Below are 12437 nucleotides of genomic sequence, written 5' to 3'. Positions count from 1 at the left end.
TACAGGTAATGAATGACATGAGGAAGAAAACACGCAGACAACTGTCAATGACAAAAGAGATCTTTATTAGCACGCAAGCACATACACAATACTTTCCTTATTATAAAAACACATTTAAATGTACAGTTGAAAGTTGAAGTGGTCCTCCGTGGCTCAGTTGGTAGAGCAGGGCGCTAACAACGCTTAGGTTGTGGGTTTGATTCCCGCTGGGACCATATATACTGAAATGTATGCACTCACTGCAATGTAAGTCGCTTTGGTTAAAAGCGTCAGCTAAATGGCATATATATTATATTATATATATAAACCAGTGGAGGATGGTGGAGGTAGCTCATCGTAATGCCCGTCCTCCAATGTCTACCTCCGCCAGCCTCCCCTTGTTGAAACAGTGACCAGCGAGCGTGTCTGTATAACAGACGTGGGTTACAGGGGGTGATGTCAGGGCGCTGGAGCTCAGGCCTGGTGGGCGATCTGGGCGATCTTCTTCAGCATGTCCTCTGACTGCAGCTGCTCCAGCGTCAGCAGAGACAGACCCAGCTGGTCCTCCTGGTCGAGGGAGAGGGAGATGCGGTTTTGTTGATATTCATGTGTGAACAAGCCCTTTAAAAATTGCCCTTTCTCTGGCTATGTTGCTGACTTTATCTTTAAGCTTGAAACGCATCTCCATTCAAAGTCAGGACTTTGTGTGTGTGTGTGTGTGTGTGAGGGAGACAGACGCACCAGGGTGATATGAGATTTACTGTACCTGTCTGAAGGTAAGTCAGGATTGAAGGTGTGTGTGTGTGTGAGTGAGAAAGAGACACACCAGGGTATTGAAGGTGTGTGTGTGTGTGAGTGAGAAAGAGACACACCAGGGTATTGAAGGTGTGTGTGTGTGTGTGTGAGTGTGAGAGAGAGAGAGAGAAACACACCAGGGTCAAATATGAGCTGTACCTGTCTGAAGGGCTGGGCCATCTGGCGTAGAAAATGTTTGGAGAGCTGCACCGTCTCGTCCGTGGTGAGGTTGAGGCTGCTGTCAGTGAGGTGTTCCTGGATCCAGCGAGGCAACTTCCCCCGCTTGTCTGCCCGGGCGTAGCGCTGCAGCACCAGGGAGACAGAGACAGGCGCTTTTGGGTACGCTCTCATATTCTTAAATAGTTCACTTTCAAGACTGTCAATCTTATTGACCTTTATTCAATATGTAGCTGAATATATCTTGGCTTTTTTTTTCACACACACAATGTGACTCTCTAAAATCTTCATTCTGCACTCATACACATGACCTCGGCTGTGAGATATACAGTGAAATATGATGAGGTTTCTCACACTTAAGCACACAGACGTGTGACAGTGGTAGGAACCAAGTTGTATTACATCCCAAACATATTCCTATATCCCTTCAAGAAATCTTTGCTTGTTTAATGGGTTTCTTTAAGTAGCCAACTGATCTTTACTTTGTCAGCCAGGATCATCAGGCCGTAGTCGGTCTTGCCCCTGATGACTCTGCCCACACACTGGGCCGCGTGCCGCATGGCATCGAATGTCAGGAAGTCATTCTCCCGGATCTGGAACGAGTCACGCAGGTACTCAAGACGAGCCTAACAGAGATGAGGAGAGGGGGGGGGGGGGGGGGGGGATACTGGGGTTACTGATTTCTGAATTTAGAATCGAAGATATATGGGGGTATAAAGGAAGAGGCAACAGAAAGACACAAAAGGTGAAAAAGGGACAGGGGGAGGGGTGGGGGGGTGGAGAGCAGAGCAGAGCAGCCTGACTGACTGACCTTCAGGATTCGGCTCTGTGTATAGACGTAGGGCACTCCAAACATGATCACCGCCCGCCCAAAGTGATGCACTGAGGGACACAAAGTCACACGCTACATCTACAGTGTCTCCATAATACTGTATAAGCAAGGAGTTACATTCGAGTAATACATAGAGAGGTAGACTTCACACGACAACTAGCATATCAAAGCTCATATTCGTCCGGCGCCCACTGAGACGTAACTCCTTGATAAAACGGTGACTCTTTTGTGTTTCAGAGGAAACTCGAGGAATATGTCTACGTTCGAGGGGGAAGGGAACGGGAGCGCTCACCGAAGTCTATTCCCTCTGACACCTTTCCCCTAGCGACGGACAACAGGATGGCTCCCCTGCCGTTCTCACAGGCCTTCAGAGAGGAGAGGAGGTCAAAGGTTAGACACCATGGTAGAAGACACCCCAACATCAGAAGATGCCCAAAGACATTATCTCGATGTGTCAACCCAGGCCTTTCATTTTTATCATCTTTTGTTGTTATTTCGGGCAATGCTTCCGTTCATAGCTTTGTACTCCACAGTATATCATGATCATACATGCTTTTAGTGTCTCTCTCAATGTGAGAGAGAGAAAGAGAAAGAGAGAGAGAGATCCTCTGACCTCCTGGTACTTCTCTAGAGCCATGCTGGTCTCAGCTGCGTCAGGAGTCTCAATGAAGATCAGCTTGTTCCTCTGAACATTCTCTAGGATCCCCTGTAGTCACAGACAGACAGACAGACAGACAGACAGACAGACAGACAGACAGACCCCAACATGTTATGTCATATCCTATAATATATTTATACCTCATACACTTTCAGATCCCTACCCATGTAAAAACCTGGAATTCTTCCATCCTGCTAGGGAATCCATGACAGACATATCTAAGCACAAATATACCAACATCAAAAAAACAATTCTATCTACTACCACTAAAATGCAAACATACATTTGTTGATAAAGGCACAGTGAGTCTTCATGTCCCCGTGAGGACCGTGTGCACACACACCTGCTCATACCAGGAAGCCACAATGTTCTCCATATAGACGTAACTCGTAAAGAACGCCACGATGCCATCAGGCACGATCGCCGACATCTCTAGCAGCAGGTTGCCATAGTTACGGACGACAGCTGGAAATACAAAAACGGACCAGGCGCGACTGTTAATGGGTGTGTTCTGTTCTTCACAGTGAAGGAGAGAACAGTTCCGTTTACAGAGGCTAAGTGTATTGATTTAAACTGCAATGCAACACAATCAAACTTTTATGGGGCCATTTACCAAAATCTTCACGTGTCTCGAACTTGGAGCTCAGGGCCACTTGGTCATTCCCCCTTCCAACCACCTGAAAATAGGAAGAGGTCAACATCTAACAGTTTCTGGGAGTTTCAAGCCACGAACACTCTGATCATGTCTTTCAATCATTTTCAGTTATTTCTATGGACTGTTTCTAGGGATACTCACAAGAGGACAAAGACAGGTGCGCGCCAGTGTCATGGTGAAGGATGCCATAGTAACAGGGCGGAAGTCAAGGATTTTGGGATAGATGTCCAATGGCGAGAGGGTCTGTGGATAGAAATATGATCAGAGAAGGACACAAAGGCTAAGCAACTCATTCAAGAGACCTAGGGTTGATCTCAACGCCAATGACTGTTGACTTCCTTTACTTGTCTCCTTTTCTTCATCTGCACTGATGACAAAATGTGGACAGGTGAAAGAAATGACCAGTTAGAAATCCACCATATTGTGTCATGGGGTGGTCAAGTGGTCTAAGCACCGCGGCCTACAGTGCACACATGCCCATGCCCTCCTGACATACCCTCTCCTCCTGACTTTCATCCCCATCTCTATCCAACAAAGAAAAATATATAAAAGAGTGGAATTGCTTATAACATTTTTTTTTATTTATTTTTTTTAAATCCTAAAAAATATTTATTATCAGATTTCAGAGAGGAAACCACTTAGGACTGTTGAGATGCACCTGTAGTGTGGGGACCACAGACACAGGACTGAGGACACCTACTGGCTAATGAATATACTGAGGGTTGCCATGTGTCGCTGAAGGTCCCTAAACTCCTTAAATCAATACTTACATCTGATATTACACACACATGCATACTGTATTCATTGAAGCACGTCTTCATGAACATAGCCCTAAAACTGCACAACTGAAATCTGAATTTGAATAAGGGTGCAGAGCTTGGCCTAAAGGATTGATAAGGTAGATGATAGAAATCAAATACAGTTCACACTACAGCAGCATTCCAGCCTGACTACATTGTGAGAGTGATCCTACACCAGAGCACTCCAGCCTGACTACATTGTGAGAGTGATCCTACACCAGAGCATTCCAGCCTGACGACATCGTGAGAGTGATCCTACACCAGAGGGATGAGCTTGTCAACAGGTGGCCCCTAATCAGTGATGAGTGGGTTGATCACGGTTAATCTAGGAGTAGGGGGAGGGAGAGAGGGGGGAGGGAGAGAGATGGGAGGAAGGGAGGGAGAGTAGACAATGGAAGAGAGGGATGAGAGAGAAAGAGGATCCGTTACCCCTGACGTAATGATGACGGACTGGAAGCGCTGGAACACAGGCTTGATGGCGATAGAGGGGTCCATGCAGCTGAGGAAGAGACCAACGACAGATACACTAAGACAAACTTTCTTCACTAGGAGCATTTCAACTAGAATACAATAATGAGACTAGCACATACAGTAGAGCTAGTTTCCTAGAACCAGATTAAAGATAGTTGGAATATAGACCACTGTACATTTTTCAACTACTGACCTCAATCCATCAATAGATTTATGAGACCCTCTGCCTTAGTTAGACAGAGGTCCGAGGCCACACTATTTTGCCATCGAGAGGTCGCCACGTAGATAAGAATAACAATAACAACAATAAGAACACGCAGATTACTAAAGACCTCACCTGAAGTGGAGCACAGGATTAGCGATGGTGGGTGTTCTGTCTTCAAAGGGTTCAATGATGATGGTGAAACCTGCAGGTAGAAGATGATACAAGACAAAGTTAATAACCTAACAACCAGAGAAGGTTAATAACCTAACAACCAGAGAAGGTTAATAACCTAACAACCAAAGAAGGTTAATAACCTAACAACCAGACAAAGTTAATAACCAGAGGAAGTTAACAACCTAACAACCAAGAGAAGGTTAACAACCTAACTCAATTCTACTCATGTAGACGTGATGTAACGGATGTAGTTGGGTGAACCACGCTGGCGTGACGAGCCACCTTGCCTGAGATATAAAGACTTACCTTCCCAAGCTACTGCCTGGGCTTTAGCTCAGTAACTACCACAGTCTTATAATGCACATGAGACCCAGTTTTGGTAGGTCTCAATATGTGTGTGGGTAAGGTTTAGTACCTTTGCTGTACGTGCTGACCAGAGTGGCAAAGTTGGAGATGAGGGTGATCGCTGAGAAGTCAGCGACGTCTGCAATCTCCAGAGTCCTCAGCAGGGACTGTAACCTCTCAGCACAGAATCTGGAGAGACAAACGACGTAGATAGGGTGTAATTCCTGGTTACGGTTGAAGTCTGGCAAGGGATACAAGTTTCTGTAGGTACTCCATATATTCCAAGTCTATAAGGGTCTGTCGAAGCTCTGGATGGCTCACCTGAGAGGTTTGCGGTCGATGCAGACTTTGTCGAAGACGTCCTTGAGGAACTGGGGCGCGCTCTCCTGCACCACGTGGTGGATCCTCAGTCGGGCCTTCAGGTACTCCAGGAAACGCCTCATGAAGCCCACAAAGTGCTCCGCTGTACGGATACTGCCGGGAACAGCCTCTGGAGGAGGAGAGGAAAAAAGAGTAGGGAGGAGGAGGAGACAAAAGAGACAAATCAGGGGAAGATAGGGATAGAGGTAGAGAGAGAGAGAAGTGAAAATTCGTGTGTAGTGTAAAGCAAAAAATACAGAAAACATACAAAATACAAATCTACAACAAAATACAAGCAAAGAGCAAAATAAAATAAAAAAATTTGACTGGACTTTGACTGGAGCTCACCTTTCAAGATTTCATCTGGCAGCACCGGATTGGACATGTAGACGTCCGTCTCCCTGGCGACGTTCGCTTCCTTCAGCCCCTCCACCAATCGTCTGTACTCCTCTTTCAGTTTCGTCTCATCTGTTTCTTTGATCCTACAGAGGAGGAGGGTGGGAGGCTGCCGTTACATCAGAGACCGTCAACAGAGACCGTCTCAATGTTGAGCACCTTCAACACATACTGCAGGGCTGGTGGTCAGGACACAGATGTGGCCTACTCCTAGCTACCACCAGTGACCCTGACCAGAGCTGTCCTAACCTCCTCTACCACCACTGACCCTGACCAAGGCTGTCCTAACCTCCTCTACCACCACTGAGCCTGACCAGGGCTGTCCTAACCTCCACTACCACCACAGTCCCTAACCAGGGCTGTCCTAACCTCCTCTACCACCACTGCCCAGGGCTGTCCTAACCTTCTCTACCAGCACTGTCCCTAACCAGGGCTGTCCTAACCTCCTCTACCACCACTGACCCTGACCAGAGCTGTCCTAACCTCCTCTACCACCACTGACCCTGACCAGGGCTGTCCTAACCTCCTCTACCACCACTGACCAGGGCTGTCCTAACCTCCACTACCACCACTGACCCTGACCAGGGCTGTCCTAACCTCCTCTACCACCACTGACCAGGGCTGTCCTAACCTCCTCTACCACCAGAGCTGTCCTAACCACATTAGCGTACCACTTTGGAATGAATCAATGTACTGGCCATGCATTCTAAATGACCCACTAGTGTGGATATTGGGAGAGTCAGATGGCTGCCCCTGTGCAAATATGGTAACCTTTGACCTTACTTGTATATGGTGTTCTGAAGGGTCTCCACGTTGGCCTGACAGCGGTCCAGAGTCCTCCTGGTGATGTTGACACTCATGGAGTCGATGCACACGTTGTCTAAAGGACGGGAGGCAACGTCAGCTCAGGGGCTGCTTCAAGAACAACGTGCTTGTGAAAGGTGAATGTCCTTACCGATGTTGTGAGCTTCATCAAAAACAACTACGGATTGCTTGGAGAGCTCCTTGGAGACCACGTTTGCGATCTTTGGGTCCAGGAGGTAGTGGTAACTGTAGACTATGATGTTGGCATGGAGGATCTGCCAGGGGTGGGGAAAGGTAGAAGACATCAAAGGAAAATTAAATCAAATACGTGAAGGGATAATAATTGTAATGTTTTTAGAAATAACATGCCACTCAGAAGTTGTGAAGAATCATAAGGGATGGCACAATCGCTTTGAAAAAGTTTATCTTTTACGGAAAAAGTTGAACTAATCTTACGGAGTGGCGTGCCAGGTAATAAGGGCACCAGCCTTTCCTCCGCCCATAGTCCTTGAGATCGTCGAGGTTGTAGACGCCAGGGGGGAGGGGCACATGCCTGCCCACACTGTCAAACCCCTGAAGGAGAATGACAAACAAGATGACACAGAGTCAGGCGGTCGGTCAGTCAGTCAGTCACACACACATACACACATACACACACACACACACACACACACCCCCCTCCTTGCCCCCCTTCCCAATATCCACCTCATAGAAGCGGCAGGTAGGCACGCTCGGGTCACTCTGTTGCTGGGCGCGGATGTATGAAGCCGTCAGGCTGTGGCATTTCCCATCCACCTCCTTACCAATGCGCAAGGCGCCCACCTAAACAGAGCCATGCTGTTAACACACACACACACACAGAGTAATTCTATGCATTTACTTTTTCAATGTCCATCCATTTGGGGTTATCATTGAGTATCATGATCATGACACACTGTATAGGCTTGATGTTAGCACACAGGGAATCTTCTTCATGGTAACAGTATTCATACCTCAGGGTGAATACACAGGTTCTTCCGAGAGGACAGCGCCAAAGCCAGGAAGTTGTTCTTCTCTCCAGTCACTTTGGTGTAGAACTCCATCAGCTTCCTCAGCTCCTCTATCACCTGACAGAGAGAGAGAGAGAGAGAGAGAGAGAGAGAGAGAGAGAGAGAGAGAGAGAGAAGTTGGAGACATCAAATGGGTGGAAGAAGGGTGGATCACCTCTGCAGGAAGAGCTGGAATACTGAACTAGACATCTTGGGGTCAGGAATCTGAGCCTACTTACTTAGCAAGACAGACAGGATAAAGCAGTAAGCAAAAGAGAGAGAGGGGGAGAGAGAGAGAAGAAAACCCTTTTCACTCACCTTCTCTATCTCGGGTACAGTTCGGGAGCAATAGATCAGCTTGGTGACTTCTAGGGGATACGCCTGTCAGAGAGAGAGAGAGAGAGAGTGAAGAAAGTGTGATGGCAGTGCGACCTGCTGTACTAACATCAGTACCCTGATGAACAAACTGAGACATCACTCACCCGCTGATACGCAACTATCAGTGATAGAAGGGAGACGGTTTTTCCTGTTCCTGACGGCATCTCCAGAACTCCGTGTCCCTTTGGACAGACAACTTGTTAAAGACAAAGACAAAGACAAAGACAAAGACACACACAGACACAGACACAGAGACACACACACACACACACACACACACACACACACACACACACACACACACACAGAAGTGTCATGTTGGGGGAGGGGACCCCTATGTGTACCTTGGCATCCAATGTTCTCTTGAGTTCCAGCATGTACGAGTACTGCTCGGGGTAAATGTAGTCATATGGGAAATACACCAAAAGCCCCTCGATGTTCAGCCTGGAATCATTCATTTCAAGATCATTCAAAACACACATGGAGGAAAAGAGCAGAGACTCAATGCAGAAACTCTTCAACACAGAGTGGAAGCTCAAGCTGACATACGTCATTAGATCAACAAGCAAGATCATGCAACTGGTTAACAAGTTAAACTTTAGCATTGCAAATAGGGGTTATGCTACACTACCAAAATACTCTCTCAACTCAGTGTACTGTGACAGTTGATAGTTATGTACTTATAAGTGCTGCCCCAACTAAGCTACAGTCTTGACTTGGCTAGCTAGCTACGACACATTAGCCACTACAATAAGAAGACTTATCCTACTTACTTCATTTTTGCAGCAGTTGTTGCAGCTGCCTCTCTGCTCTGTCAATTTCACTCAGTCTAACCACAATATGTGCAAAACAAAAACTATTGTTACTAGCTTAGCTAGCTATACCTATCGCCGACACAAGAGATGATTTATTGTGTCTTTCGCCGGCGTCCATCCACACACAAAGCCCACCTTACGCTCCTGTGATTGGCTGTTGGATGATGAACTGGGTATGTTCTATGTATTTGATTCGGTTAAACACACGTCCGTCAAGTCAGCGACAGAGACCTGCGTAGACCTAGCCCTAACTAGTCAAATGCTGAGAGAGATCGCATCACTGATTGATTCAAAGCGTTCAGCCTCATGTGATGAGACAAAGCTACCAACTAAATGCAGACTCAAGGAAAAAGTATGCTAGTATTTGAACATAAAATAATTTAACATGAGTCGAAGGTATTCATGAGTAAATTGGGATATGGTAATTGTCTGGTTGCTCTGTCTGAGTTTAACCTACATGCTCTTTTGCCTACATGCTGCATAGAACCTACCATGTACTGTGTGAATTAATTGAATGGATCTAGATTCTAGGATCATCTTTTATTTATATGTTAACTGAAGTTATGATTCACAGAGTACAATAAATCCCCCCAACAGAAACCACTGAACACGGTCCTGAATATGAGAGTTACCACTTACAGTGTCCTGTGTAATTAATAGGACAGTTTTCTTCATGGTGAAGAAACATGGTGCAGAGGGTGAAGGTTTGGGCATGTACAAATGCAAAATGCATGCAAAAAGACAACTGAAGATGGCTTCAGTACTGGCCTGGCAGAGCACCCCCAGAGAAGATACCCGGTGTCTGGTGGGTTCAATGGGTCGCAGACTTCAGGTAGTTATTGCATGCAAAGGATTATCGACCAAATTCTAAACATGAGTGCTTAATTTGGACATTTGATAAATCTGTTGCATTATTTTTGGGTACCCTGAAATAGGGGGACTATGCATAAAAAGTGGAGTAATTTCTGAATGGTGAAACAATGCAAGTTAGTCATCCAAATCTATTACATTTTTCAGGAACAAATCAACACATTGGTACACAGTATTTTATTTCCAGGTCCATATATATTTCATACATTTACAGTAATATACATATAGCATTTGAAATATAGGCTATTGTGTAAACAAGAGAAGAAAATGCTGAATGTTGAGGATCCAACCTCCATGCCCATTGCCCGGCAGTAACAGAGATCATTATCCTATCATGTATTTCAGCATTTCTAAGAAGCTGCACATTTCTGATACTGTACTAATGCACTAATGCTTTAGAATTGAATTCTTTACCGCAGTATTACTTTTGTATGTCTTTCTTATATCTACCACTAGATGGCAACAGAGAGATGGATAGATAATAGATAGACGATGTAGTTCTTGTCGTGTTTTCCTGGCAGGACAGTCAGCACAGTAACATTCAATGTAGGTCTACATACAAAATGTGTGTTTTGAAAAACAACTCAAAAGCACAATCTTTTGGGGCTTTTTAAGCACAAACATTGCTTTTAGGCAACTAAAACTATCTTAAATCCTTTCAGAAGTAGTCCTACTACAAAGCTATGCTTGCTTTTTTGAGTCAGCAAAGTTTGTCATATGTGCCCTCACTGTTCACATGCTGAAGAACATGAAAAGCTGTGTGAAATCATCAGTCTGTGAAAACGTAGACAACTTTTGGGTGTGAGAAAGGACACTCTCCTCATTTTGAATCTGAACATCCAAATACCAAAGCTTGGTTTTGATGTTGCTGCTGTACATCAAATCCACATGTGCAGTCCTGTGACACAAACATCTTCAGTTACAGCCTTTACAGCTGCCAATCCTTAGACTGTCCTTTGGTTCCTGTCTCTTTATTGGACCAACCCAATCAGTAGGCAATTGGCAACGGAGGGTGCCAAAACATATGTCCAAGACAGTTCTTTGTATAGCGTTGTTGACACCCCTCTCCTCCAACTCTTCACAACTCACAGCGGTTGTCCACAGTCTTGTAGCGGTCCATGATGCTCATCACATCGTCCAGGATTGACGGTCCCAGGTCCAGATCCAGGCCCATCATCAGGGACTCTGAGCGGGAGACGCTGGGAGAGAACCCGGGGGAAGACATCGTCATGGTGGGCGACTCGCTCCGGTCGCTCCGCAGGTCCTCGTTGCTCAGGCCGGCGTCCGAGTCCAGGCTCAGCCCCCTCCTGGGATCCAGAGGGCAGCAGCTCTCCGACATGGAGTCCTCAGAGGAGACCTCGGAGAAGGAGCCGGAGGAGGGGACCAGGTGCCTGAGGGAGGCCGAGTAGGTGATGTCGTGGCAAGGGTCTCTGTAGTGGCTGACGCCTTCATCACACACGGACAAGGAGTGATCCTGCTGCTGGATCTGCTGGATGTGGTGGTTTAGGTGATGGTTGTGGTTGTTTGGCTGGGGCTGGGGCTGGGGCTGGGGCTGCTGGGACGCAGGGGCTGAGTCCTCCAGGTGGAGGCGGGGTGGCTTGGGCGGGGCTTGCTCGTGGGCGATGAACACAGGCATGGAGATGGTGCTTTTGAGCTGGCTGGTGGAGTAGTGGTGGGGGTTGCGGTTGTTGTACGAGTGGTGAGGTCCTTTATTGTTCTCGGGAAAGCCCTCGTCTAGCCTTTCCACGCTGTGGGAGCGACCATGCAGCGGGCGGTGAAGGGCCGGCAGCATGTCCATCTTCCCCTGCAGGAACCCCACATCTCCGAACATGTCGCCCTCCCCCTCTGGCCCCACATGGGCACTGTGGCGCACGTCTCCCATTGGAGGGCTGATCATGTCGCCGGACAGGACGTCTCGCAGCTTGAACTTCTTCCCTCTCTTGGGCGTGGTAGTCTTTAAGTACATTGGCGTCTTGGCTGGCATTCTGTTGCCCAGAATTCAGTGCGTAGAGGCGACAGCTCAGTTTTTCTTGGAGGAGGGCACCCCCAGTCTAAGCATTTGAATTGCTCCTCCTTTGAGTGGTATGCCAGACAAAAAAGAAATGGGGGGTATTTCTTATCTTTAACAACAAATACTCATTCTTATTACTTAGTCAAATTAGTGACTTCTTGGAGATTTCAGTGGCATGTAGCCTGGAGAGGAGATGCCTTGACCTGAGATCACTGTACTCTCAAAATGTCACCATGTCCAAGGAGAGTGCTCCAGCTTCAAAGACACGTCTTTATCCTTTGGCTTATCTTCAGATGAAAAATCGTCTGGCTGCCTTTGAGTCTGCTGACCTTCTGGGCTCTTTGACGGGGTTCAGCAACTTTAAGAATGTGACATCGACACACTGGTCTTAGAGTTCTGTGGAGCAAAAGAGAGGGAGACAGATTTACAACCAGAGCCAGAGGAGAGAAATATAAGGGAAAACACTCAAAGAATCTTGTTTCTGAGGGGTGTGTGTTTGCTGAGGGGGCTGCCTGAAACCTCCCCAAAATGCCTTTTGTTTGACATGGCGGCAGATGTGTGCTGGTTTGAGGTTTGTGTGGGGGGCTCCTACAGTGAGTCACACACTGAATCATATGGTCTGGGGTAATTGTCACGCATTCCAAAGACCACTTACTCTATTTGTTAAACTTCTGTGGAAAAAAA

At 46.8% G+C, this 12437-nt stretch overlaps 2 protein-coding genes across 2 annotated transcripts; both read right to left on the bottom strand.

Moving 5' to 3' along the window:
- Positions 1 to 44: 44 nt before the first annotated feature.
- ercc2 (excision repair cross-complementation group 2) lies at positions 45 to 8987 on the bottom strand. The gene is made up of 23 exons (XM_083680828.1): positions 8831 to 8987; positions 8402 to 8501; positions 8162 to 8239; positions 7998 to 8060; positions 7644 to 7757; positions 7357 to 7473; positions 7108 to 7224; positions 6803 to 6926; positions 6631 to 6727; positions 5800 to 5933; positions 5413 to 5581; positions 5162 to 5280; positions 4705 to 4774; positions 4326 to 4395; positions 3238 to 3339; positions 3055 to 3118; positions 2785 to 2906; positions 2397 to 2489; positions 2076 to 2148; positions 1763 to 1833; positions 1434 to 1577; positions 934 to 1077; positions 45 to 546 (listed from the first exon to the last, which is right to left on the bottom strand). Exons 1-23 carry the CDS (start codon positions 8833 to 8835, stop codon positions 454 to 456), a joined length of 2283 nt encoding a protein of 760 aa, XP_083536954.1. The 5' UTR covers positions 8836 to 8987; the 3' UTR covers positions 45 to 453.
- A 935-nt stretch (positions 8988 to 9922) lies between these two features.
- LOC310811808 (cdc42 effector protein 3) lies at positions 9923 to 12141 on the bottom strand. Its single transcript, XM_083680111.1, has one exon. It carries the CDS (start codon positions 11724 to 11726, stop codon positions 10821 to 10823), a length of 906 nt encoding a protein of 301 aa, XP_083536237.1. The 5' UTR covers positions 11727 to 12141; the 3' UTR covers positions 9923 to 10820.
- Between the last annotated feature and the right edge of the window lie 296 nt (positions 12142 to 12437).

This window comes from Argentina silus (assembly GCF_951799395.1).
Source record: "Argentina silus genome assembly, chromosome: 11".
Classification (NCBI taxonomy): domain Eukaryota; kingdom Metazoa; phylum Chordata; class Actinopteri; order Argentiniformes; family Argentinidae; genus Argentina; species Argentina silus.
The sequence above is the reverse complement of the archived record's forward strand: the minus strand, read 5'-3'. Positions and strand labels throughout refer to the sequence as shown.